This window comes from Camelus ferus, chromosome 12 (assembly GCF_009834535.1).
Source record: "Camelus ferus isolate YT-003-E chromosome 12, BCGSAC_Cfer_1.0, whole genome shotgun sequence".
In the NCBI taxonomy this organism is placed as follows: domain Eukaryota; kingdom Metazoa; phylum Chordata; class Mammalia; order Artiodactyla; family Camelidae; genus Camelus; species Camelus ferus.
Window position 1 is genome coordinate 8,988,094 of NC_045707.1, and position 27,295 is coordinate 9,015,388.

General features: G+C 50.8%; 1 protein-coding gene across 10 annotated transcripts; it reads left to right on the plus strand.

The window, feature by feature from the left end:
- Positions 1–200: 200 nt before the first annotated feature.
- On the plus strand, positions 201–26,307 carry FAM118A (family with sequence similarity 118 member A). 10 transcript variants are annotated; one of them, XM_032492425.1, is made up of 11 exons: positions 206–495; positions 5,055–5,127; positions 6,825–7,036; positions 10,720–10,832; positions 11,627–11,882; positions 15,165–15,386; positions 17,171–17,299; positions 18,318–18,603; positions 20,245–20,277; positions 21,958–22,041; positions 25,166–26,307. In XM_032492425.1, the coding sequence occupies exons 4-11, from the start codon at positions 10,786–10,788 to the stop codon at positions 25,183–25,185; spliced, it is 1,077 nt and encodes a 358-aa protein (XP_032348316.1). In that variant the 5' UTR covers positions 206–495; positions 5,055–5,127; positions 6,825–7,036; positions 10,720–10,785; the 3' UTR covers positions 25,186–26,307. The 10 variants fall into 10 exon arrangements, with proteins under 10 accessions (XP_032348325.1, XP_032348316.1, XP_032348321.1 ...); XM_032492430.1 differs by having other exon boundaries at positions 11,630–11,882; XM_032492427.1 differs by lacking the exon at positions 6,825–7,036.
- Positions 26,308–27,295: the final 988 nt, after the last annotated feature.

Here is a 27,295-nt window from a genome sequence, read left to right on the forward strand (position 1 = left end):
ACCTGCGCCCATTTCTCAGATGAAGAAACCCAAGACGCGCTGAGAGCGCGGGGGCAGGCAAGAAGCAGACTGACGTTCGGAATCTCGAGCGCTCTCGCCGCACTCCACCGCGCCTGCGCCAGAGGTAGGGCAGGGCCTGCATGGAAGGGCGGGGCCAGCCGCTCGGGCGGGGGGCGGGGCCTCCGGCCTCTGCCGGGCCGTTGGTTACTGGGCGGAACCTTCGCGCGGCGAGGGCGGGCGCTCGGGGGAAGGCTTTGCGGCGCCGGGGCGGCCGGCCTCCATGGGAGTCGCTGCTTAGGGCTTCGCGGCGTCGGCTCCGGCTCCGGCTCCCACCCGAGGTGCGCGTACTGTCTCCCTCCCCGCGGACCGCCTTCCGCCCGGCCCAGCCCAGCGCAACGGGCGCGCGGCCGCCCAGAGCCCCGGAAGATTTGGACCGCTGAGTCGGAGTAGGCGGCGGGAGCGCGACCTCCGACCAGCGTCTCGGCGGCGCCGCAGGTGAGCTGGCAGGTGGGGGAGGCCCGGGGGTGCCGGGTAGAGAGCCCCTCAAGACCCCGAGGCCCTCAGGAACCGTCCCGCACCCACAGGACCCCCGGCTCCCGCCACTCTGGATCCACAACCACCTAAAGGACCTCGACAGATCTCGGTTCCGAAGACCCCCCCCTTCTCTTGAGAACCTCAGCCCCCGAGACCCCTCGGGATCCGCCCCGGCCCCTCCAGGACCCCTAGTCCCTGCCACCTCTAGCCCCTTCACTTTCAGGACTCTCAAGCCCCGAAACCCTTCAGGATTTCCCCTAGACTCCGAGACCCCCTGAGGACCTCCTGACTCTTCAGGGCCTCGAGACCCTTTAGGATCCTCATGTCCAGAAACCCCCCAAGAGTCCCTCAGGATCCCCGAGATCGTCCCAGATTTTCCCATCCCCAGGCCTCCGCAGATTTCCCCTGGGCCGTGAGGCCCTCCGTGCCATCTCTCCTTAGCCCCCGCCACCCCCACCCTCGGCATCTGCCCTGCCCTCTTTGTCACCTGCCCTGAGGTTCAGTCCCCTTTTGGTTCTTTCTTCGCGCTGGTCTCAATGCTGGATTTCTCTGGCCTGAGGTCTGGGGGCCCATGGGTGCTCTGTGAAAGTATTCCATGGGGGTTGTGAATTCTTGATGATAACATAAAAGATGTAGAGACATATAATGGGTCACCTGATGACTCTTTGTAACCAGGCAGGGGCTATGATCTTAGCACTTTGTGTTTACTGTTGCATTGAGGCCAAAGCAGGACAGTGTTTAACTTTTAATGCTCTTTGGTGAGACTCGTGTGGCCCCACAGAAGAGCCTAGAGATCAGATCTGATGTGGAGGGAGGCAGAGCTAAGTAGGTGAGGGACTTGGGGCATTTTTTGAAGTTCTCTCCTCTTAATTTTTTCATTCACGGAGCTAACATTTTTTAAAATGGCTGTGATGCCAGAGAATTGTTTGGAGGTGATATGGACCAGGGTGGTGGCAGTGAGGACTGTGGCTTCCTCAAGCATGGCTAAGCTTCTTAAAGTCCAGACCCAAAAGACTATAGTTTCCAAGAATTGGCACTGGAGCTGGAGATGACAGTCCCTGCTCTCAGGGCCGCACTGGAGGGAGTAGTCAAGCAAGTACGTAGTTTTAATAACGTGGTAACAGTGTAGTGGCACTGCACTTAGCTGGGGGTGCGGGTCGGATTCTCAGGAAGGGGTGCTACAGAGGGCTTCTTGGAGGGAAGGAAGAGTGACCAGTAATCTTGAAGGTGGAGGTTGAGGAGAAGTTTGCCAGGGTCATTCCAGGAAAAGGACTGTATGCGAAAAGGCTTTGAGGCACACCACAAAGCACATCTGATTCTGGAAACCAAGAAGTGTGGCTAAAGAGGTCGTATCTTCCTAAGAACAAGGTCCTCAGGGTGCTCTTAGAGGGACTCTAAAGTGGAAAGGATCTAGCTTTATTCCCGGAGGCCCACCCTGCCCCTGGCCCTTTCTTGGGTTCCTGCTTCTACCATCGCCCTGAGTAAGTGGTGATCCAGCTCAGAGCCGAAGGAAAATGGGAGTTGGTCAATAGAGAGGAGACCGGAATGGGAGAAACTGGGACATTTGACAGAGGGCAGGGCTTGAGACAGGAGTCCCAAAGAGTGAGGAGCTTCTGAAGCCCAGGAGAGGATTTGGCACCTGAAGGGAGTGGGGGGCCATTGAGGGGCTTAAGGAGGGGAGTGAAGATGGTTTTTGTGGTTTTGAACAGTCACTGGCTCTGGTGTGGGAGAATGGTTTGGGGGAAGCAAGACCACAGGAGTGGGGAAGGTGACCTGGACCAGGGTGGTGGTAGTGAGGACCGTGGCGTCCTCTTAAAGTTTAGACCCAAAATACTTTGTTCCAGTTGTTTCCTGTCTCAGCCTTCAGTTTTCTGTCCAGGGATTGACTCTGGAACCTTGTTACTCCCTTTAGGCGAGATTTTGTCCTTTTGCCCATAGGGCAGGTCACCTTGGGCCTTGTCACGGTGACTGTGTCTGTGTGGCAGAGTGAGCCCAGAGTCCACGCAGGAGGTGCACAGTGGTGCAGTGGGCCAGGGGACGAGAGGCTGAGGCTGAGATGGAACCAGATCATGGAGCACTGGGAAGCTGGGCTCGGGGTCCTAAAGGAACTGGAAGGCCTTTGAAGGAGAGAAGTTCAGATGTGTTGTGTCAGAAGCGTCATTCTGGAGACTGTGGGACCAGAGAGGCCGAAGCTGGAAGCAGGGTGGCTGCCAGCAGTCCAGACAAGCTGTGAGGACTGTGAGGCAGTGATAGAGGGTGTGGTTTAGAGAGCGATTTAGGGAGAGAAATCCACAGGACTTGTTTTTGAAGTCTGGGCTTGGCCGAGGGGAGGGAGACTGCAGGATAACACTGTACAATAGAACTTTCCGTGATGATGAAAGTGATCTGTGTGGGTGCTCTTCAGTACACGCGACACGTGTCGCTGTCAAGCACTTAAAAGTGACTAGTGTGATGGAGGAACTGAGTTTTAAATTTTATTTAATTTTAATTGACTAAATCCAGGAAGGATACCCATCACATCCATGGGGCGTAGTGGGAATCACACTGCTGTAGGCTTTGTTCTTCTAAAGGTTACTCCTTTTAATGTTTTCAGCATCCCTGGGATATAAGATACTATTTCTTTTTTTTTTTAACAGTTAAAGGAAGTACAGCTCAGAGGCTAACTTACTCCCATATTAATTAGTACAGGCAGTACCTGGTTGTTTAACTTCTAAGCCTGGACTCTCTGTGAGACTCTTCTTCCTCCCACAAGGAGCCTGCAGGTCTCTTTCCCAGGAGAATGAGGTCCTCTTGGTGGCTTTGTTTCCAGGCTGAGCCCTCCTTATCTGGTCCCCGCTAAAGTTAATGCAGACAGCTGTGTGATAAGCCGGCCTGGGGACCAAACAGAAAACTGTGTGAGCTGCTTGTTTTGCCCGAGGCTTCTTGCTGCCTCTCAGATCTTCCTCATGGCCATTTCTGATGCATTTCTGGAAGATGAACAGGGTTAGGAAGCAGGTGAACCTGCAGATCAGCCTAACTGCCGCTTGGTATTTGTAAAGATTTGGTGGTGAAAAGAGGTGGAAATGAGTGCCTTACATGGAGTTTTGGGGTCGCAGTGGACCAAGTGGTGTCCAGGATAGTGGCGAGCCTGGGGGACATGAGCCAGGAGTGAGTGTGTAGCCTGCCCCTGACTCCCTGATTCCCAGGGGTACCTTCACCAAGTCACTGCCTCTCAGTCTCAATTTTCACATCTATAAAATAGGGTATTTGGCCTCACATAACCGTTAAGAGCACTGCAGCTCTAAGATTCTATAATTTTATGTTTCATTGGAGGTTTACTTTCTAGAACATCTCTTACTCCTCTTGGGATGGATAAATGCTGGAGGTTCAGCATGCCTTTGACCTCTGTATTGGTGTATTTTTACCATTATTGGCTTATTAAGTAGCGTGTCTATTTGAGTTGTGCAACGTGTCACATCTGATGAACGAGCTGTTAAAACAGCGAACGCTTTAGCTGTTGGCAGTGTTCCTAGTAAAATGTCAGGTATATTTGTTTGCCTTGCTGAGCTGCAAGGATGTTAGGAGGAAGCGTGCCGGACTGCATTTGCCCTGCACTTGCCCTGGTGGTTGGCCTCTTAAAAGGGTTTAATGTCAGCCTTGGCCAGGTGAGAGGTAAGAGCCACTTCACAGGGTTGTTGGGAGAGGATTGAATGAGATAAGGCGTGTAAAGTGCTTAGTACTTTCCCTTGAATCTAATTAGGGTGTAGAAAGTGTCACTAATTAATGTTGCTTTTTGAGCTAAATTGTGACCGTTACATTTTTTATTAATGGTGGGTTTTGTTGTTTTCTTGATTTGAGCATGTGTGCCCAAGCAACTCTGTTTGAAGGTCTGCTGGTTTCAAGAAGCAAATAAACACATATAGGTCATTACAAAATAAGCATTTTTCCTCCACCACAGCTTATTTTGACTGAATAAAAAATCACTGGTTAAGTAGCATGTTTTCAAATTAAGGTTTTGTACATTTTTTGTAAATTTTGTTTTCCTGTAAATTGAGGAAAGCAGTCCATCCTGAAGATCCCTTGCTGGTCGGGCCTGGGTTTCAGTTCCGTCGGAGCCGAGTTGAAGTGAAGATGCAGTTGTGGGGGCCGCCCTGGGAAAGCAGTGTTGAGTGAAAGCTGGCTGTTGCTGAGGGAGATAGGCTGGTAGTTCATAGTCAGGGATAAACATCTGGTAGTTCATAGTCAGGGATAAACATCTTGTGTTAATTACCTTTCAGATATTGACTCACTTAAAATCTTCACAACAGTCCAATCAGTGTGGATGATGGCATTCCCACTTGACAGACTTGAAAACTGAGGTTTGGAAGGGTCTCAGGGCTCGGGATGTGGTGTCTCCTGGCTCCAGGTCCTGTGTTTTCTCCACCACAGCCCCAGTGCCGGCGCTGCTCCAGCGCTGCTCCAGGTGTTGTTGTGGTGTCAGGGTGAGCCTCTCCTTTGCAGTCCTGGAAGCTTAATTTCTTCCATTTGTGCCTTGTTTCTAGCTCAGGTGAACCTAGTGATGCTCATCAAGCTCTCCAGCAGTGCCAGGTGATTCAGGAAGTCTGACTGCCAAAGGTACTTGAAAACTTACTCTTGTTGCCCAGTGATTTCTGCTTCTGTTCCCTCCTCCCGAGTCATCACGGGGAACCAGATTGCTATGGAAAAAGCAGCTTGCGGCAGTCAGATCAGGGTAAGGGGTGAGGGTGATGTTAACAACCATGTGAGTCAGTGTCAGGGAGCTGTGAGTTGAATAGCCACAGGCCCTCCCCTGTATATTGCCGTAAAGTGCTGATCGGTGCAGGGAAGAGCTTGTGTTATGGCTGGAGGCCTCAGACCTGCCAGGGTGTAGTCAGTGTGCAATGGGTTTGGCTTCCTTTAAGGACATTCCAGTCCTTGGGAACCACAGTGGTTACATGGATTACACTTAATACTAGTATTTCCAGGTCTCCTGCCTCCTGTGAGTAGCTGATTTATAAATCATTTCTTAGTGTGGGTTGCTTTTGTAACAGTAGCAGAATGATAATATTGAGGGTGAGAGCTTGCTGTGTGGCCGGCCTGTCCAGGAATCAAGCCATTTGCAGTCCCAGTGGCCTGGGGGCATCTTAGTCCATCACTGTATGCATCGGCTACAGATGAGTTAAAACTCACCCTTTGGAAATTTTGATGAATATTTTCGATATACCCTCCCCTGCTGTGTAAGAGGGGTGTGTTGAGAGTGTATGTCTGCTGTGCGCCCCTCTTCCTTCGTTGTAAGGGGCTGTACGATGGGGAGCACTCATCTCCACATTCTCTTATACCGCTCAAAATCCATGTCATTATGTATAGAAAGAAATGAAGAGATTTTCCTAAGGATATTTTTGAGGGTCCTCCAGACTTGAAACTTCTAATTCATGGTTTGTACTTGATAAGTGAAAGTGATTTGTAATAGAAAGTGATTAGTTTTAATTAAAGTTTTTCTATTATGCGCCTTGTAACATATTCCTATTCTTGACATTCTCTCCCTCCCTTTCAGACTTTATGGACTCTTTCACTCATTGATCTGTGCCTTTTTGTTTGTTTGGTCTTGATACTGTTGTCTTCTTTCCCACCCCTCTGCTCTCTCTGGCAGCGTAGAACCTGGATGAGTGCTTCAAAGAACGGCCAGTTCCGTAGATCCGCGCTGGGCCTGGTCCAGCAGGTCTCGCTGGGGTCACGCAGTTGTGGTCCTCTAGCTGCTGCACCGGCACTGAATGGCTCTGGTAGCCGTGCCCATCTGCTGGGTGATTGGTGCTGCTTGTCAGCTGGGGTACCTTGGCTCCCCACTGGGGGCTAGACTGGGCTCCACGAGGCCGAGTTCCAGGAGCAGGCTCCAGTGTCAGTGTGCTTGTCACACGCTTGCCTGCCCACATCCCCTTGGCCAAGTCAGGGAGGGAGGGGACTGAACTGTATAAGAGCCGGGTACCAGGAGGCGCGATGGGGGAGGTGATGAGTAAGCTACCACAGTGGAGCTGGGGAGTTGGGGGTGGGGGCTTTGTTTTGCCAGCTGTGAGTGACAAGTTCCATGTCTGTAGTTTATTCTAGTTTGCATTCAACTTAGTTTGATGAGCATTTATTTAGTGCTGGGTGCTGGGCAAGAATAAGGCAGCCTCTGGCTGCTCTTTATTTCCATTTGTAAGCACTTATGGTCTCACATTTAAGCAGAAAGCGTCCTGTCAGACCTTTACTCATGGCTTCAGATAAAGAGGACGGAACTATTTATACAAATCTGTGCTGGGGCGTGATTTTGCTTTCAGGAAATGCTGATACGTCCTTGAAAAAAAAAATGGGTTGCTATGATGACTTGGCTTCGGGCCTGCAAACTGTGGTGACGACATAATCACCAAGGAAACCAAAAGATGCAGCTTCTAAAAGGTCTCGGAAGGCTTTTGTTACTGGAGGCTGGAAGCGGACCGGCTCAGAAGAACTGCGTTGAGGCTCGCTGTCCTACAGAAACTTCCAGGGGCAGGTACTAAGTGCTTTGGAACCTCTTGCTTGGTCCTTGATTTCCAAACCAGAAGGGCTTGGGGTGCTTTCTAAGTCATTGTGAGGTTTGGCTCCGATAATTATGTTGCTGAAAGAACAGGAAATGAGGTAATGTCTTTATAAACTTGTTATAATGAACTGTAAATGTCTAAATATGGGCAGCTATGCGCTCGTCACTAGAGTTATTGTGCTGAGATTTAGCGTAACTGGGTACTTCCCGTGTTGGCTGCTTTGATTCTTAAAGGTACACATCAGTATTAAAGCCTTGAGGCACATCTGCCTGCGGAGTTTGGAGCCTGCGCGGTTCGGCTGGAAGTGCTGAGGACAGCCAGGCTCAGGAGCAGAGAGAGGTTTGAGCACTAAAACCAGCACCGCACGACACAGGAGTGTGAGCGCGCACCTGTTGCGCAAGTGTTCGGTGCTTGTAGTGATAACTTGTTCTTCTGGAAAACTTTGAAATCACTTAATTTTGGAGTTAAGTCCAGCCCACAGAAGTTTAGTTTACTCAGACTTTTTGCAGATATGTAAATGTTTGGGTTTTCAGTTTGTTTTTATGATCATGCATATTCGGAGCATCAGAAGCAGTTGAACAATAATTGAAAGAACTAGAGAGAGATTTTTAAAGTTCTTCACAATAGTAATGGTTTGGGGCATGTGATTTCTTAAGTCATTGGTTAACCAGAGACTGTTTAAAAAAGCATTGTAGGATGTTGTGTGGAGCAGGGTGAGTTGAGAGTCCCTCCCAGGTGGGAAGGAGTAACTGTTTTCAAGTGATGCAGGTTGTTTTGGGGGGCAGTTGGATTAGTGAGTCTGTAAGCATCTGGTATTAACTTCTCACATAGGATTGAGTAAGAGTGACTCGGAGTTCCGTCCTGCAGTGGGAGGTTGAGAATGGAGTCTGTGGGCGCCTGAGCTCTTTGACTCGGCAGTTTGAGTCCAGAACACGTCATATGAGAGATTCTCAAGCTTTCGAAACTCAGTCAGTTAAAAGATTTCCTATTTTATAGCTGTTAAACCTGAGGATTGGCGAGTAGTTAGGTCAGTCACTGAAATCTCTGGGCTGGGGCCCAAGGTTGCTTATACTAGCAGTTACATAACATAGTGGAAAACCTCAATATTTGCTCCTTTCCTGAGAGACTATCTAGAAACAGATGACCTGGATGGTAACCCGCAGCGGGAGGGGCGATGGGGCTGAGCACTAGCCTTGGGCGGCATCTGTGAGCAGCGTTTTCCTCACCTGCACACTGTGGGCTCTTAACATTTGGGGAAAGGTCACAGACCCTTGGGGAGTTTGATGGAAGCTCTGAGCCTTTGCCCTGGGTTGGGGGGGTGGTTGGGGGTTCACTGGCATGTACACGAAGTTGTATCTGCATCTTCGGGGCTATTCTTAGGGCCGTGTTTAGTTTTAAAATCTAATAATGCTGCTCATAGACTGATGAAGCCTTGTCTCCTTACCCTGGAAAATTCCTTCTGGTGACCTGATTCTAACTGAGGGGAAAATGATTACACTTGTGAAAAGGTGCTTTTCAGTCAGTGCGCGTAGGAGATGCAGAGAGGGCCCTGGTGTATTCTGCTGACCGCTGTTCTGGAAAGCAGTTTGGCAGTGTGTGCTGAGGTGTTGTACAGAGTCCATGTTCTTTAACTCAGCAGTTCTGCTTTTCAGAAATCTCTCCTGAATAAATAATTTCAAAATAGATAAAAGTCTTGTGCACAAAGATGGTTGTCAGTGTTACAGTAACATCCCGCACTGATGTTTAGTAACGAGGAGGTTCATGTATGCAGCTACTGCACTTGTGTTTATGAACAGTTTAATAATGTGAGGGAAATGCTTTTACTATAATGCATGAAAAAAGGAGGACACGGCGGCGGGGAGGGGATGGCTCAGTGGTAGAGCGCGTGCTTAGCATGCGCCAGATCCTGGGTTCAATTCCCCAGTCCCTCCATTAAAAAAATAAATAAACAAACCTAATTATCTCCCCCTCGAAATAAAATTTAAAATTTTTTTTTAAAAAGTAGGATATGGCCTATGGTCCCAAAGGATGTAAAATTTTTAAAGTAAAAAGTCTAGAGGGAAATGTACAATGCTAACAGTTACTGCCTGTAGATAGTAGGATTATGGGCTTTTTAAACTTTATTTTTCCATATATTTCCTTTTTATATATATTAAAATTTTTTAAAATTGAAGTATAGTTAGTTTACAATGTCAGTTCCTGGTATAGTTCGTCATACATATACATACATTTATTCATTTTCATGTTCTTTTTTTCTTGTATATGTATATATATTTTTTATTGGAGTATAGTCAGTTTACAATGTTGTGTCAGTTTCTGGTGTACAGCATAATGCTTCAGTCATACATTAACATATATCGATTTTCATATTCTTTTTTATTATAGGTTACTACAAGATACTGAATATAGTTCCCCATGCTATACAGTATAAACTTGTAGTTAATCTATTTTATTTATAGTAGTTAGTATCTGCAAATCTTCCCACCCTCTTTTCCCCCTTGGTGACTGTAAGCTTGTCTTCTATGTCTGTGAGTCTGTTTCTGTTTTGTAAATAAGTTCATTTGTCTTTTTTAAGATACCACATCTAAGTGATATCATATGGTATTTTTCATTCTCTTTCTGGCATTCTCTGGCTTCACTTAGAATGACAATCTTTAGGTCCATCCATGTTGCTGCAAATGGCATTGTTTTATTCTTTTTTATGGCAGAGTAGTATTCCATTGTATAAATATACCACAACTTCTTTATCCAGTCATCTGTTGATGGACATTTAGGTTGCTTCCATGTTTTGGCTATTGTAAATAGTGCTGTTGTGAACATTGGGATGCGGGTATCTTTTTGAATTAAGGTTCCCTCTGGATATATGCCCAGGCGTGGGATTGCTGGATCATATGGTAAGTCCATTTTTAGTTTTTTGAGGAATCTCCATTCTGTTTTACATAATGGCTACACCAAACTGCATACCCACCAACAGTGTTAACATTTTTTTAATATATTTCCTTCTTGATAATAAGTATTATAGAATTAGGGGGAAATATGATTCTGGAAAAACTGTAGAAGATGGAAATAGTTTGGCAACGGGGACCTAGCTGGTTTAAGATTCCTGTTTCATGTAAGCTAAGAATTGACCTTGTATTTTGACTGTTTTTTGGACTGGATTTTATTTGGCTGGTCTGGATTTCAGTACGGCCAAGGGGAGGCCTGGCATCTCAGAAGACTTGCTCGAAGTGTCACGATCTATCTCAAGTGCACCACTCAGTAGCCTGCAGAGCTCATGGTCCCCTGGACGCTGTATCTGGCTTACTTTTTTATGCCACGTGCATCGTCTTCTTCCTGTGATAAGTCATTTGTGTTCATGTCAACTGGAGGCTGTTCTGAAACACAGACATAAGCAGGTCCATGTGCAAACACCCAGCACCGAGCCCACTGCTCCAGCTGTGCTCCGTCACCTGGTTTTCCTCCCTTTTCTGTCCAGTGTAGCACTTTGGAGAAGCTGAGTCTGAGACTTGGCCTGGCCTGCAAATCACGAGTTAGGAAATGGGGGCTTAGGAACTGTTTTGGATGTATGTTTTTATAGATGATGCTTTTTGGATATTCTAATTTAAAGAAAGCTCCAGGACCTTTGATTTTAATTCCAGCCTCATCTCTCTTCCAGGATACTAATAAGAGAACTTTTATCTGGGAAGTAGAAGTTGCTTCTGAATCTCTTTAGGATTCACAGATGGATTCAGTGGAAAAGACAACAAACAGAAGTGAACAAAAATCAAGGTAAATAAAGTCGACTACACTTTCAGACAGGTCTATGGCCTCCATCACAAGCCTCCTTGTCTGTTATTTAGTACCTACGAGGGCGAAAGTGGGGTGAGAACACTGGGTCAGGAGGGGAGCTCAAGGGCCCTGTAACTACCCCTTGCTTCCACGTGAGAAATGTTCCAGAAGGCAGTTTCCTTTCTGCCCAAGGAAGTGCCCATAGCCTGGTCCCCACACCAAGCAGCAAGTGATCAGAGGGTCACATCTAAGACCAGGGGTGCCACGCCTTGCAGGAAAGACGTCTCTGTCAGCGGGCAGGTTACGCTGTTGTGAAGTGAGGCTGGAGGAGGGGTGCTTGCCAGGGTGGGCTGGGACTGCTGCGTAGCGGAGGGCCGGCGCTTTGCCAGGGGTTTGCTTTTCTGTCGCTGCAAGCAGGGATCATTTTGTCATCATCGTTTGTATGTAGAAGCTCTTTGCATTTTTAAGGGAAATTAAACTGCTGAGCTTTGCTGTTCATAAATGTCTGTCACTTAAATGTGCTCAACACCATGGGGGACTCAAAGTGAGGAAGACACAACTGTCTCCAAGTCCCTTATGGGATGAGGATAAATCATGTGAAATTAATACACAAAAAAGAACAATGCACAGGATTTACTTCCAGTTAGTATAAACTAGGGGGACGGTGTGTGTGTGTCCAGTGCAAGGCTGTACTTGACCTCACCCTTCACAGGTGTTCCCAGACTGCACTGTTTTTCTTTGTGGTTGTAATACTTCCACGCTGACTGTCATTCTCTGCCTCCCTTGATTTTAAGTAGGAAGTTTCTAAAGAGCCTCATCCGGAAACAGCCCCAGGAGCTGCTCCTGGTCATCGGCACTGGTGTCAGCGCTGCCGTGGCCCCGGGCATCCCCGCCCTCTGCTCGTGGAGGGGCTGCATCGAGGCAGTCATCGAGGCCGCCGAGCAGCTGGAGGTGCTGCACCCAGGGGACGTGGCCGAGTTCCGCAGGAAGGTGTTGAAGGACCGGGACCTGCTGGTTGTTGCCCACGATCTCATCCGGAAGATGTCCCCTGTAAGTCTTCTCAGACAAGGACTTTGGGTGGCACGGGGGGCAACTTGATTCTGGGCACAGGTCAATCTGTGAATCTAGTGTTTTAATTTCTACAAGCCTGCATCATGTTTGTTTCCCACAGAGCTGGGCTGATGAGCCAGAAATCTCTCAGTCCATTTGAATATTGTCTCTTTAAACAGAGGGGATGCCGGGCGCTGTGCGGGCTCCTGAAACAACCTGTGTTTCAGATGGAGCCTGGATACCTGAGCTTGTGTCAGGGACCAGCCTGCTGATCTCAGCCTCGGTTAGTGAAGGGTGGGGTGTCCAGGTCTGAGCAGGCCGGCCGGCCACGTCTCTCCTCATGACAGGTGGTTCCTAAGCATTTCAAGGTGGGAGAAGATGTAGCTTCTGTGTCTGCAGGTGGAAGGGACGTGGGTGAGACAGAGATGCTCGCTGGATGATGCCCCGGAGTCAGTGGGGCTGGTGCGCTCACCCAGGTCTCAGCCAGGTCACCGCCGTCCAGGACGCGTGCACACTGGCCCGTGGCAGGTTTCTCGTTCTGTTTATTGAAGGACAGCCGTCATCTGAGGGGTGGGGAGATGTTGGATTGATAGGGAGAAAGTATGAAAACCAGCAGTGCAGAATTCAGACTGCTGTGAAAAGAAACCTAAAAGCACATGGCTCAAATGTGACTGCATTTGTGTTTCTACAGAGAAGCCTGGGTGGGCAGCCATGGGAGAGCCTAGTGGTGTGGCTGTGGGGGGACGCGGGCTCCTTTTTCTTGGTCTGCCATCGTCACTCTGCAGCTTCCCCCTGACGCCCCAGGTTTGCTGCCCCAACTCCCACCATAATGATGTGCGTCTTCTGGGGGGGGGGACTGGGACTGGGAGGGAGGGCCGTGTGGCATCCCGTCTGGATTTTGACAGGCAAGCCACATACCCGCTCTGTTTTCATGGCATTGGCCAGAGTTCTCATGTGGCCATACCTGGCTTTACCAGAGTCTGGGAGAGTCTGGGTGACTGTGCCAGGTGTGGGCGTCCTGTTCTTACGGGACAGCTGGCATCACTGGGCAGGGGTGGCTGCTGCTTGTTTTCATAAAGAGAGTGTGTCAGCTCAGAGCCGGCCGCCCGTCTGCGTGCTGCCGGTGGCCGCTGTCCCGCCCCAGGCAGGGCTGGGTAGCGGCCGCAGAGACCGTGAAGCCTGCAGCTGCTTGTTCCCTGGTCCCTTAGAGACAGTAGCTGAGCCCTGTCCGGGGAGGCAGAGGGGGTGGACCAGAGGAGGGTCATAGGGCTGGGAGCCCGTTCAGAGGAGGTCATTCCTTTGAAGAGAGGCCAGCTCGGTTGGTACTTGTTGAATCAAGGAGATGAATGTTTATCTTACTCTTCTCTTTACTTTTGTATCTTTTTGAAAACTTCCATAAAAAGAGCTGAAGTGAGGCCAGTCAGAATGGTGGTTTTCCCCAGCCATGTTCAGCAGGTTGAGAACAGATTTAGAGTAAGTGGAGAGTTAGTTTTATCAGGGTTGGGGTTTTGCCAGGGAGTCCCAGCACAGCCAGGGAAGTTGACAGCGTTTTGAGGAGTAACTGTAGTGCTGCGTCATGGAGTCTAGGCTGCCTGATGGGAGAAGTCAGGCTGGTGGCAGGTGAGAGACGGTGGGTCGTGGCAGCGTGTCCTGATGGGATTGAAGTTTCCTGGGAGCCAGGGTGCAGGAGAGCTGGGCAGGTGGCGGGAGAGGCCGGACCAGGGGTTCTGGAAAGGGTCCCGCTGTTGGTGATGACAAAGTTTGGGATGTGACTGCGTCGTGGTTGGTGGAGGTGGGACAAGAGCGCAGTAGGAGAGTGCTGGGGGAGTTGAGAGGCTGTGGTACAGACGGGGTCATCCACATGCAGGCATACCCACCGCGAGCTATGACAGAGGTGGAGCTGGAGAGACTTGTGCACCCCCACATCTTCGCTGGTTGGGGCGTCGGGGTGTAGGGGTGTGGGGAGCCGGCTGCCAGTGGAGGAAGGAGGCGGACCTTTCCAGGAGAGGATGAAGACGTGGGGGCTTACTGAGGACGGGACCCTGGGGACGGTGGAGGGGTTTTCGGGGCTGGGAGGGCTAGGAGAGCGTCAGAAAAGGGCGTGCCAGCCGTGGGGCAGCCGACCTCTGCAGGGACATGCCTGGGGGAGAGCAGTGACGGCCACTCCCGAGCCTGAGGGGAGGGGGCGGCCCAGCCGAGGGCGGGCAGAGGGGTTGCGCAGAGGGGTTGCGTGTGAATGCGGAGGGAGTTCAGGCTCCACGGCCTGTGCCCCCGCCCCGGCCGAGGCCGGTGAGGGGAGGTGGGACAGGCAGCGGCACCAGGAAGCCTCTTGACCCTGTGTCCTCCTCGCCCCGCCCCCGCTTCTCCGGTCCCCTTCACAGCAGCTCTCCAAGGGTGGGTGTGTTTGCCCTCCTCCCGCGCCAGCCAGGCCCTGCCCCCCCCCCCCCCCCCCCCCCCCCCCCCCCGCCTCCGGCAGCGGCCTTTGGCGCTGCATCCACCCCGGACCTCCCCCTAGTCCTGCTGGAGCTCTTGGCAGCATGGCACGCTGCCTTTCATCTACTTTCGCAGGCTGATGAGGAAGAGGAAGCCGGGCCTTTGTGTCTCTCGCAGAGGGAGAGGCGCAGTCTTCAGCGTGGTCCTCAGGGCCCCGCGTGACCAGCTTCCAGGTCACCTCTGACCTTGCCTGTGACACATGCCCTCACTGTGCTCCGGAGGCCGGGCCGGTGCTCACGCCCCTGCCTGTGCTGTCACCTCGGTGCCGTCTCACCTGTTCGTCCCTCTGATGGCGGCTCTCTCCAGGGCTCCTCACTTCTCAGCCTCTCCTCATGCCCTGTATCCCAGCCCCTTCCTGATGCCCTTTGGCCCGTCCACCCTTTGCCCCCACAGTACTCGCCCCTTTCTCTGCTTTGCTTTTCATCACGGTTGATGTCTTACTTACATTATTTGCATGTTATCTGTCTCTCTCCTCCTTTTACCTCTTTTAATAAACTCTACAAGGTCAGGGGGGGTGGACAGCTCAGTGATAGAGTGCATGCTTAGCATGCACGAGGTCCTGGTTTCAATCCTAGTACCTTGGTCAAAATAAATTAAAAAAACAACCCTAATTCTGCCCTCACAAAAAAAATACAAAACAAAAGTAAACCCTACAAGGTCAACAGATTTCTTTCTTTAAAAAAAACAAAACAAAACCCCCGTAGCCTAGCACCTGGTGTCGCAGCGCCCGCCTAGGCGCGCTGGTGTTGACGGGTGATGTTTTTGTAACTCTGGTCCACCTCTCCATAGCGCACGGGCGACACCAAGCCCAACTTCTTCCAGGACTGCCTGATGGAGGTCTTCGACAACCTGGAGCAGCACATCCAGAACCCTCTGGTGCTGCAGTCCATCCTCAGCCTGATGGACAGGGGCACCATGGTGCTGACCACCAACTACGACAACCTGCTGGAGATCTTCGGGCAGCAGCAGAACAAGCCCATGGAGTCCCTGGATCTGAAGGACAAGACCAAGGTACGGGCTGGGGGCTGGGGGCCGGGCCGGGCCGCACGTTTGCACTGCCGGGGAGGCACGGGCTCCACCTTTGCAGCGGTCAGTTAGTGGTCAGGGAGGCGCCGCCTACTCCCCACCGTGCAAGGAGCGGCGAGGGCCTGGGACGGAGGGCGCTGCCCCTGTTTCTAGACGGGAGCGACGGTGGCAACGTCGCCTCCAGTTTGATGCTGTGAATTGTGGTTAATTTGCTTACTTATTTATTTATTTTAACAAATTGGGGTTGCAGTATATGTAAAGTTTTTATCCCTATTTTTCTTCATTAATACTCTGCTGTGAGCATTTTCTGTCATTAAGCTGTTTTTATTGATTCATTTACTTGTTTATTTTTATTGAAGTGTAGTCAGTTACAGTGTGTGTCTGGTACACAGCATCATGTTTCAGTCCTACATATACATACATGTATTCGTTTTCATATTCTTTTTCATTTAAGCTGTTTTTAGAAGCATGATTTTAAATGTAATTTCATTGTGAGGCTAGACTATAGTTGTCACCTTCCTCTGTCATTGTTGGCACTCTTCACAGTTGTAAATAATGCTACAGGGGAAATTTTTACACTTTTAATAAATTCCTAGAAAAGTGTTAGGGTCAAAGGGTATGACTGTTTTAAAGAGAAATGATGTAAATTACTGAAGCGTTTGCTGGAAGATTACCAGTGTCCATGCGCCCGCGCTGTGTAAGGGGGAGTCCATTTCCCACATCTTGCCGGCATGCGGTGGTGCTACAAACCAGACAGAGCACACTTCTCCCGCTGGATAGGAGCACATGTTACGTTTTTATTTGTCACTAAGGTTGAACATAATTTCATTACATTGACTGCACTTCTGTGACCTGTTTGCCTAAAGACTTATAATATGACCACCAGCTCCCATGCTGCCTGTGTTAACCTGCTCCACCGTGGGAGGAGGCCTCAGCCCCGCTCCACACGCAGGGAAACTGAGGCACACTGAGACTGTGTCCCATTCAGGACCCAGGAAGTGTGCCGGCTCGGCTCAACCCCGGGCTTCCCTTTGGCAGTCGCGGCCCAGGCCCTTGCCTTGCGAGGGGGCCGGGAGAAGTGCTGCCACCCTCATGGCGGGGCCGCTGGTGACACGTGATAGAACACCTGCTGCACGTGGGGACAGCGAGGGCCCGTCTGTGAGGCTGCTCGCTGCTGCACATGGTGTCTCTGGAAATGCCCTGCAGATGGCGTGTAACAGAGACGCCGGCTGGTCCTGGGCCTGTGCCCGGTGGCAGGGGCAGTGGTGGCGGTCGATGGCCTGGGGCTGGCAGTCCCGCCTCCGATGCGAGAGGCCCGGCCTGGAGACGAAAGGGTGCACAAGGTGTGCGTCTCCTTAAGGACCTTGTTCTGCATCTTGACATGAAGGCAACACAGAGCTACCTGAGGAATTATTTTTTCCATGTACATCTCTTTTGGGTGTAAAAACGATGTTTACACAGCAGTAATTAAAATACAACATGTGACTCAGAAGTGAAGGCCGTCCTGATCTCCCTAAAGGCACCAGTCTTAAAGGGCGAAACACTCTGAGATGCTGAAGGTATCTTCTCTGTCACTGTCTCGGGCTTTAGAGAAGCCCTTGCTGCGGTGGTGCGCGTGAATAACCAGCACCAACGGCCGAGGTTCCCGTGGGTCTTAAGGGCACAGCTATAAGGTAAAGCATCTCTCCTGCTGCTTCCAAGGTAGGTGAGAGGCCAGGAGCCGATGCAGGCATTTCCCTCTCGTGTGTGTCCGGCTTGCTCCCCGGCAGGTCCTGCAGTGGGCGAGGGGCCACATCAAGTACGGAGTTCTGCACATTCACGGCCTGTACACCGACCCCTGTGGGATGGTGCTGGATCCTTCGGGATATAAAGACGTCACTCAGGACCCAGAAGTCATGGTACGCCCGGCCGACCCGGCGCCGGCTGAGCCGTAGGGCGGAGTGTGCGGCCCTCTTGCCTAGGGGGGTGGTGGCGCTTGTGCGGCAAGACTCCAGGCCCCGACGGTCTGGAACATTCTTCTCTGGCTGCTCCTCCCCACTCATCCCTTCTGTGTTCATTCAGCCACCTCCTCTCCTTTCTCTGCTTCACAATCTCTTTAGCTTTCAAAACCTAGCTTTAAAATTTCACTCTTTGAGGCTATTTGATATTCTTGACGGAGTGAGGTGTGTGCAGACGCTGCTTCCCAGCTTTTTATAAACTCGTTGATTATGGCTCTTGGGAGCCCCGGGGTCCTCACCGCCTCACCATCACGCTCGGAGTCAGGCCTCTGGCCTCGGTGCTGATCCCTGTGCACATGGTGGCCCCGTGGACGACTGGGCTGACGCCCTTCAGCTGCCTCAGGGACGGCGTCAGTGGGGATGAGAGATGCCCTGCTAACACTGAACCTCACTGAGGTGTCTGGGTGTCTGAATTGGTGATTCTCTGCTGTGTGCCTGAGTGACCCCATTAATAATCTTGGCCTCCCCCTGCGCCTACTCCCTTGGGTCATTGTCACCAGTTCCCTCCTCAGCTCTCCTGCCCTCACTCCCTACATCCCTGTTCTCGGGACAACAGGCCCCTCCCCGCAAAGTTCCCACCTGTGATCCATTGAGACATTCATTCCAGGGCGTTGCATGTGCACAGCTCTAAACCAAAAAAAACTTCATGTCCTTATGTTTTAACCATTTAAAGCTGTGCATAATTCTAGAAGGTCTGAATTGAGTGACCGCACTGACAAGGTTGCTGGTGGTGTGGTGGGCAGTAGCGCGTCTACACGGGTCTGGGGCCGGGGCCGGGGACCCTGGCTTGGAGACAGAGAGGCTCTTTCTTCCCGCCTTCCTTCCAGTGGGTCTTGGGAAAGGCCGGTTAGGAAGCCCTATTTAAAACAGCAAGTGTGTGACGTTATGGTCTGTCCTAAGATCTTGCTGGCTTTCACAGGAAGTCTTCCAGAACTTGTACCGCACGAAGTCTTTTCTGTTTGTGGGCTGTGGAGAGACCCTGCGTGATCAGATATTCCAGGCTCTCTTCCTCTATTCGGTGCCGAACAAGGTGGACTTAGAGCACTACATGGTTGTGCTCAAGGAGAGTGAAGACCACTTCTTCAAGCACCAGGCGGACATGCTTCTGCATGGAATTAAAGTCGTGTCCTACGGGGGCTGCTTTGACTATTTTCCAGGATATGTGCAAGACCTTGCCGCTCAGATCTGCCAACAGCGAAGTCCAGGTACAGGATTTTTTTTTTCACTTTTCAATATACAAAACCGATAAGATTCTTCCAGTTTTTGCTTTTTTTTTTTTTGTAGATATACTTTACATACCATAAATTTGAGGTATAATTTTACATACAGTCAGATGCGCCAGTCTTCCCGTTATTTATTTATTTTTAGTGTCTCTGTGTACTTAAAAAACAGCAGATGGGGAACTTGGTGTGATGGTGACAGTCTGTAAGGAGAACTCTCCTGCCCCTTGCAGAGCTGTGCTTGGAGCCCCACACGTCTGTCCCCATCTCACATGACGTGGCGAGCTTCACGTCGCCTTCCCCGGGAGGGGGCACTGCCCAGGCAGCTCCGTCGGTTGTGACGCTGAACACCTGGAAAATGGCAGAGTCTTGTACCTCCACCCTGTCACTGTGTTTTAAAAACTAAAGCTGCAGAGGCACAAAGGGGTTTTATGAAGACTTTTCTTTCTGTTCTCATATGATGTCTTTTCCCTGTTCTGCTGAGTGCAACACACCTTTTCGGTGAATGTCCTCGGCCCTTCTTCTGGGGAATTGGTCATCTGCCAGGAATGACCAAGGTGACTGAGCACTTCTTAAACTGGTCACCTGGACATAAAGGCTTTGAGTTTGGTGGCACTAAGCATGGATGACGGCAGACTTGGAAAGGTCTGTGTGGGCTCTCATGTTGTAACAGGAAACCCAGTCGCGGTCACCCACGCGGTGGAGTTGGCTTAACCACCGGGGTGGCAGGACGTGACCAGCAGTGACCTTGAAGACTAGGCAGCGCTGAGATCACAGTGACCGAACGCACAGATTATCTAGCAACTTCGTTTCTTCCCACTGGTCCTTTTCAGAATTGCTAATAATTAGCAAAATGGACCGATTTAAGCTGCATTTCCATTAATAAAAGCACACCTAGGACGGCAGGCAGTGCTTGCTGAGGGGGGAGGAGGGACTGCTGCCGCGTCACGTGCCGCTCCCAAGTCTACCTTCTTGTGCTTGTTGCATCGTTAGTCACAGCGCCCACTGTTGCTAAATGATGAGGCAGGCTCGGTGGGGGGGCCCGACCTGCCCAGTTAGTGCCCGGGACCCCAGGCTGACAGCAGAGTGGAACGTGTGACTGGCTGTGTCCCCGCACGCGCTCTGGGGGGCAGCGGCTCCAGTCCCTCTGCCCCTTCCCACTGTCCCTCCCACCTGCACTCGCACAGCTGCCTGGGGGGCCAGCACCCGGCTGACGGCTGGGGCTTCCTGTCCCCGCCAGGCCCCCTGGCCGGACCCTGGCCGCTGAGTGGATTTGACAGCTGGCCGGGGCTGAAGGCCTGCTGGACTTGTGACCTGTGACTCTGTCCCTAAGGACACTTTCACTTAGCTTCTTGAGGTACTTATGTTAGGCGAGGGCGGCGCACCAGCGATGACAGCCCTGATGGGACAGTCCCGTGTGCCCGGCTGGCTCAGGTGCCTCCCACAGGTGCCCCGGGAGGCGGAGAGGAGAGGGCGGGAGCCGGACCCCAGCCCTCGGTCCCCAGGACGTGAGTGCGGGCTCCCGCCGGGCGGGCCTCTCCTGCAGCCCCCCACCCGGAGCAGAGCAGGCCGAGGAGGAAGCGCCTGGAGCCTCGGCTGTGCTGACTGTCTTCCTTTCTTCTCCAGATGCCGATCGAGTGGACAGCACCACGCTGCTGGGTAAAGCCGACTGATTGTTACCAGACTGTTTCTGGCCGCCACGCGTCTCTGGCTTCCTGCCATCATTTATAAAGTCACAGAAGTGTTTGTCACGTTAAATTCTTAGCCCGTGTTGTGTGCAGGCAGCCCCACCAGCGATGGAAATAGCAGTGGTGGTCCCGCCACAAGGAAGGGGTTAATGGTGCAGCCCTTCGGCCGGGAGGCAGCTGTCATCATGGGCCAGCTGCTGGCGCCTGAGAGTAACCACCTGTCCTAGAACCCGGAGTTAGTCGCCGGGGTCAGAACGAGACGCTGCTCGTGTCGTACCATTTGGTCTAAGATGGAGTAATTTTTGACCCATCCCCTTCAGAGATTTTAACTGCAAAGTTCTGAGCATTCTTGTAAAATATTCTGTTTATTACTTGTTTGGAACATGAGTATCCTCCTGGGCTCGACTCTGCCTGTTCATTGACGAGCTGGGACCGAGCTCAGTGGCTGCTGTGCCCGCCTGGAGTGAACCTGGCGCAGGTCTCCCCACGTCGGCCCGTCAGTTGGGTTGGCAGGGGCCTCTGTGCCCCGGGTCCCCACGGGCCCCGGCAGAGCCGCAGACGGGAAACGCCGTCGTGCTGGGTGGGCTTCCGTTTAGGAATTTCAACAGTTGTCCTCAGCCTTCCGTTTCTACCTTATGTCCTTGTGAAAGGTCACATTTATTATAGTTGCTTTCTCTGACTCCAGAACCATCCATTTCTTTTGAAAAAAGCAGTAACTTGATAGACATCTGTCGCACGTGGCAGGGGTTATTTGGTTAGTGTGTCAGTAAAATCAGATTTAGAGACTGGATCTCAGAGGGTAGATTCTAGAATAGATAACCTTTTTTTTTTCATTTTCAAAAAATTTTTAATTGAAGTATAGTTGCTTAGTTGCTGTATAGTATCATATAAGTTACAGGTATATAATATAATGCTTCATAATTTTTTGAAGGTTATACTCCATTTATAGTTATTATAAAATATCGGCCGTTTTCCCTGTGTTGTACAATATATCCTTGTAGCTTATTTTATACCTAATAGTTTATATCTCTTAATCTGTTACCCCTATATTGTCCCTCCCCCCTTCCCTCTCTCCACTGGTAAATGCTAGTTTGTTCTCTGTATCTGTGAGTCTGCTGCTTTTTTGTTGTATTTTTTGGATTCTACATATAAATGATACTCAGTATTTGTCTTTCTCTGTCTGACTTATTTTACTTGGCATAATGCCCTCCAAGTCCATCCATGTTGCTGTAAATGGCAAATTTTTCATTTTTCTTTTTTATGGCTGAGTAGTATTCCGTTGTGTATACATTACACACACCACATCTTTATCCAGTCATCTGTTAATGGATATTTAGGTCGCTTCCATATCTTGGCAACTGTAAATAGTGCTGCTGTGAACCCTGAGGTGCATGTGTCTTTTCGAATTAGTGTCTTTGTTTTTTTCAGATATATACCCAGGAGTGGGATTGCTGGGTCGTATGGTAGTTCTGTTTAGTTTGTTGAGAACCCTCCGTACTGTTTTCCGCAGCAGCTGCGCCAGTTTACATTCCCCCCAGCAGTGCACAGCGCTTCCCATCTCTCCACATCCTCACCAACCCTTGTTGTTTGTGTTCTTTTTGATGACAGCCATCCTTAGATAAGCTTTTTAATTAAAGTTTTCACCTTTCAGGTAATGCATGCCAGGACTGTGCAAAGAGGAAATTAGAAGAAAATGGAATTGAAGTTTCAAAAAAACCCAGACAATCAGATACTGGTACAGTGTCCTTTCTTTCCGGGGGGACCTAGTGCAGCAGGCCTTGTTTGTGGGGTGTCCTCAGTTCCAGTGCTCCGCTTCAAAGCCCCTTGGTGGAGGGGGCAATGCGTATGTCACTCCAGCCGCCCAGAGATATCCACCAAAAGGTGTCTGTTAAAGTTAGCATGTTGTTGAAGAAAGACACACAGAAAAAGCACACAAATTGTAAGTTCAGCCCAGTGAATTTTCACAAAGCAATACCCCCACGTAGTCATCTCCAGTTCAAGAAATGGAACGTTGTCGGAGCCTCGCTGCCCCCACCCCCCATCGCTTTTCAATCGCTCCCTCACTGCCCCGGGGTGAGCACCATCTTGACTTATGTCACCGTAGTCTCCAAGGAAAACCACTTTGAGTCATTTTTTTGTTAACCTCTTATCACTGAATTAGATTTATTTGAACTATTTAAATATTGATTTAAACTGTGCATTTAAATAGACAACCTCTGTTGACCCTAGGAAAGGTGACCTGGCTCACTCATACTGTCTCCTGCCAGGTTTCGGAAGTCTGTAGTTTCTGTGTCCCTGACTAGTGCACTTGTTTACGTTATTTTGACTTCCCAGTGAGAAGCCTAGGCTGCCACAGCCCTTGCCCCCCCGCCTCCCCCCCACCGCTGCTGCCTCCTTGGCGTCCGGCACTGGGCTCCGGGATTGAAGGGGGATACGCCTTCCGGTCCGCCTGTAGGTTGGCACTAAAAGTTGGGAAACAAAAGCAATTACTTAAGAAACATGGAGGAAGCAGTCTCTCCTGGTCAGCGCGCCCGCGGGCCGCGCCCCTGGGCCCAGGCCCCGGCTGCTGCGCTAGCGGAGGGGTCGTGATACCGAGGTCCCGTGTTTCCTTACATTCCATTAGCTCTGCTCCCGTTTTTGACTGTTGCACACTGGTGGTGGTTGGGTTGCTTTTTTTTTTTTTTTTTTGAGGCATTTCTGGATTCCTTTTTCCTCCTATGGTCCAAAAAAACACATTTCATGGTATTTTTAAACATGCGCTTTCTCTCAGTCACCCTGCCCCTCATTTCCCGAGTCATCCTCTGCCCACCTGCTCGTTCTGGACGGTGTGCACCTGTCGCCCTGGAGCCCCCTCCTCGCCCTCCTGGATCACCGTACGGGTCTGCCTTCTCCCCGCCCGCACCCCCTCTGCTGGCCTGTCCCCCGGGAGCCCTCTCGGCCCCGCGCAGGGCCTGCAGCTCCCCGGGGGCTGCTCGTCGCCTGTGGTGCGGGAGCCACCATTCCGATCCCCCCTTGGAGCTCTGCCGTCTTGGGTGTCCGCGTGTCCTGTGGAAGAGGGTCTGCAGCCCAGACTGCTGTGGTTTGTAGGTGAACTGTCGCTTCCCTTTCTGGAAGCTTTTAGGATCTTCTTCCTTGATGTTTAGACATTTCATGAGGACATCTGTAGGTGGAAACCCTTTTGATGTCCCTTGCTCAGGTTTTTTTGCCCCCTCCAGCTGTCTTCTCTGTTCCCTCTTCCTGGAACCGTGTTAGTTAGGACCTCCTAGGTTGGCTTCTGCTGTGTTCTGTTTTCTCTAATATCTGAATTTTCATTTTGTCTTTTTTTCCCAAAAACTTTCTGGGAGATTCTCAAAATCATATTCTACTTCTTGGGTTAAATTTTGAGTGTTATTGTTAACTTCTGAGAGCTCTTGTTTTCTGACCTAGTCTCTCTCGTAGCATCTGTTGTTTTATGAGGAAGGTATCTTTTCAGATTTCCTGGTTGTCCTGACTGCTCCATTCCTGAAAACGTTAGGATAGAGGGTTTCCAGATAACAGGCTTTATTTTCTGTTAGATAAGAAAACCTCAGTACAACACTCTCCAGCACCTGCGTAACAGTCCACCCCGCACTTCTGAGAGCTGCGAAGCCCTCACCGCGCTGTTACTGACTTGCTTCACGTCCAAGCTGGCTCCTCAGCGGGTGCTGGGGGCGGCGCTGCGGCATGCGCTTCCTTCTGCACCGCAAGGAACGTGTGCTGTCGAAACAGCCTGTTATAAATGCAGAGACTTGTACCAGACCTTAGTCAAGTAAAGCAAACATGGCAGGTTTTTAAGTGGCGGCTGGCAGCGCGCTGTGGCCCGAGTCAGGACTGGTGGCGGGAGGGGACGGCTGAGGTGGTGGAGGTGAGTATGCTGGTGGCTGCGCCCCAGCCGCGGCTGACTCCGCACCCCCTCCCTCAGATTCGTACGTCAGTGCATGTATCTTCGGAGGGAGTTCCGTTTTGATGGTATTTTGGATAAAATTCTTTGAAGTCTTTTAGCAAATATTTGGATTGTGAATTCAGCCGGTAGGAACATCTATAGCTAAATAAAAAGCTAAAACTAGAGTTCGCTGAGTTGTCCCTGCAGGACCAGGGGCTCTTTCCCGTTAGCCTCTGCCCTGTTCCTTGTGCCCGCACGCCTGGGCTCCTCCGCGGCCTGCTGATCTGAGCAGCGGGCCCGGGTGACGGTTCTCCGTCCAGAGCGTGGACCGTTGCTGCGTGTACGTAGCTTTTCTCCCCTCAGGGCGACCCGTGGGTGGTGTTATCAGGCAGCAGAGCTCACTGCCTGCTGGACTTTGCTCCAGAGCAGTGGGCAGGCCAGTCAGCGGGGACCCCCTGGAGGCCAGCACCCACACCAGCAGCCTCCTCCCCAGGGAGCTCTGGCTTCACAGAGAAAGCCCTCTAAGGCCACTTTCTTCCAGAAAGCTTTGTCCCGTTCTGCACGCGGAGGAGAGACCCGAGGTCATCTTCCCAGTGCTGCTGGCCGTTCCTGCCGGCAGGAGAGCTCAGAGCGCGTGGCAGGCTCCCACCTGCAGGCAGGCCCGTTGCGCGCACGCCCTGACCTCCATCCTTCTCTCCACTTCCCTGGGCTCCCGTTGCATGTGTGAGATTTCCAGAGCTTTGCAGATCTAATGTCATAATTTACTTTGTCCCCTGATGGTAGTTATAATTCACAGGCTATTTCTGGACAGTGGCTACTGTTTCCATTATGGAGGTGTGTTCAAAGTCTTTAGTACATGAGGAAAACTATAACCAGTTTTTGAAGTAGAAATCCCACTGCAAATACTTTTTAAAGATCCAGTTAATGTTTTGGTTTTCCTTTCCTTTTGTTTAAACAGATGATGCTGGAGGGTCTTGAAATCTTTCAAACCAATAAAACTGCAACTTGAAAACCAGCCTTCTGTAACCACAGTGCCGTCCCAAACGATGAAGAATGTCAGAGAACTCCACCCAGGATCTTCGTCCTAAACCGTCGAGCACCCCGGAAGAGCCCGGGGGTGCGTGGCGCTCGGGCACTGGGTGAGAGCCCCGCCGTGTGTGCTGACTGCTTGGGCGGTGACGCGCACACACGCCAGGTGTCCTTTGCGAGGACGGATGGACGCCTACCTCAGGGACCACGCTGGCGGGCCGGGAGGCCTGCTACTCCCGACTCCCCCTTGACCTGCCCTCTTTGTCAGGTGGCTTTTTCTGATGAAAGGGGGAGAGTGAAGACTGTCCAAGCAACAGGAGTTGCCAAAGAGAAAATAGGAAGTTTAACACTTAAATTTTATAATTTTTATGTGGAAACATCTGTTACTGTAGGAAAAAAGTTAGAAGTCTGTTTGTTGCATTGTTAAATAGTAAAAGCGGATGGACCCTGGGGGCACTGACTGCTGGTGAGGGTTGGGTGTTTGAAGAATGGCTAGCCCTGTGCGGCCCCTTTGGGGTTACACGACTTCAGTAACTTCGCTTCTGAAGAATGGCAGGTCTGATGCTGCCGAGCAGTGAAGTTGTGAGGAGCCAGAGAGCCTTTCCAAAAGTGCGTTTCGTGGTGGGTAGCTGAGAAGTTACACGTGGGCACAAGACTAAGTTTGAAACTTCTAGTTAAGTTCTAAGCTTTCCAAGTCTTTATTGTATGAGGTAAGTCCAGCCTTTCTGTTCCTGTCTCTTAAAACCCTTGCCCCCGGCCCACGTTAAAGGGTGCGCACACAGCGCAGCAGGGCCTGTGACACGGCGACACCGTTGGGCTTCCCCGGGGCAGACGGCACAGGGGCGGTGGCTCTGGGACCCAGCACAGGCCCTGCTTGGGCTGTTTCAAGGCTGCCTGTTTTGTTGCTCCTCTGGGTTTAGAGAAAGTGAAGAACAAGAAACGCGAGGTTGCAATGTGCAGGGAACGAGAGAGAAGCCAGAAACCTGCTTAAGACCTTTTGTTTCTTTCCTTTTTGAAGCATGGAAAACAAATCTTTCATTACTCTGGTCAGAAATAAAATTTTATCGTCAACTCTGCTCAACTTTTCTTTAGCTATGATACGGCATGGTATGTATTTAATGAGAAATTTTACCTTGAGTTGCCGTTCGGTTGTGAAATTGATTACTTGAGTATGTTTAAGTATTTTAAAAAGCCAACATTTTAAGTTCACTTAAAAAAGAAAGACACACGAAGTGTAATCAGGGCAGGCTATCTGAATCTGAAAGTTGAGCAGACACAGGGTATAGCAGCACTGCAGCATGGAAAGTGACGGGGAACAGGACACAGAACTGGGAAAGTGGAGCCAGTTTCAGACAAGCTGTGAGTCTCAAGACTGGAGGCCTTCTTGCTGTAATGAACGGACATATCTAGTCAGTTCTGCTGTTTCTTCTTTCAAAATGCAAATTTATTTCAACACGATTGACGTATTAGAAACAATCTGAGTATAACTCATTTGCTTATGTATAATTTTGTCTGAGAAAACCAGGTGAGGGAGCGACTAAGTATGGCCTTGTTTGTTTTCTGTCTCAACCTAGACTAGTTCTGACATTTTTAGATGGTTTTATTTTAATCAGTTATGCAGGTACCTATACAGTGAGCCTCCTTGCTGCCTCAACAAAGCCTGAAATACTCTCTGATCCTTAAAAGGAGTTTGTCGCACCTGCTCTGGGTGAAAGCGGGAGCACAGCCGGCTGCACAGAACTGGGGGGGGGGGCTCCACCACCCGCCCTCAGACCCCCGCCGGCTCCCTCCGACACCCCCCCCCCCACTTGACCACAGCAGCGTGCTTCACCCAGTGGGTGAGTTCACATGCCAACTTCAGGGTGTTTCTTGAGATGAAGTGCCATATTTGCTACAGTATCTGTGTTTCTTAACCGTTTAACATGTGTAAAGCCAGCTATGTACTAGGGTCCTGTCTTCCTTTTTCAGTACGGTGCCCCCACCCCATGTTTCCCATCACCCATGCTCTCCATCGTGTGCTTCTGCGTAGCACGGGGTTTTCAGGAGTGTGGGTGTACCG

Coding starts and splice junctions, on each gene's coding strand:
- FAM118A (XM_032492425.1), top strand. CDS start 10,786: ATGGATTCAGTGGAAAAGACAACAAACAGAAGTGAACAAAAATCAAG. Junction 10,833..11,626: donor AGAAGTGAACAAAAATCAAG/GTAAATAAAGTC, acceptor CTTGATTTTAAG/TAGGAAGTTTCTAAAGAGCC. Junction 18,604..20,244: donor CTGCCAACAGCGAAGTCCAG/GTACAGGATTTT, acceptor TTTCTTCTCCAG/ATGCCGATCGAGTGGACAGC.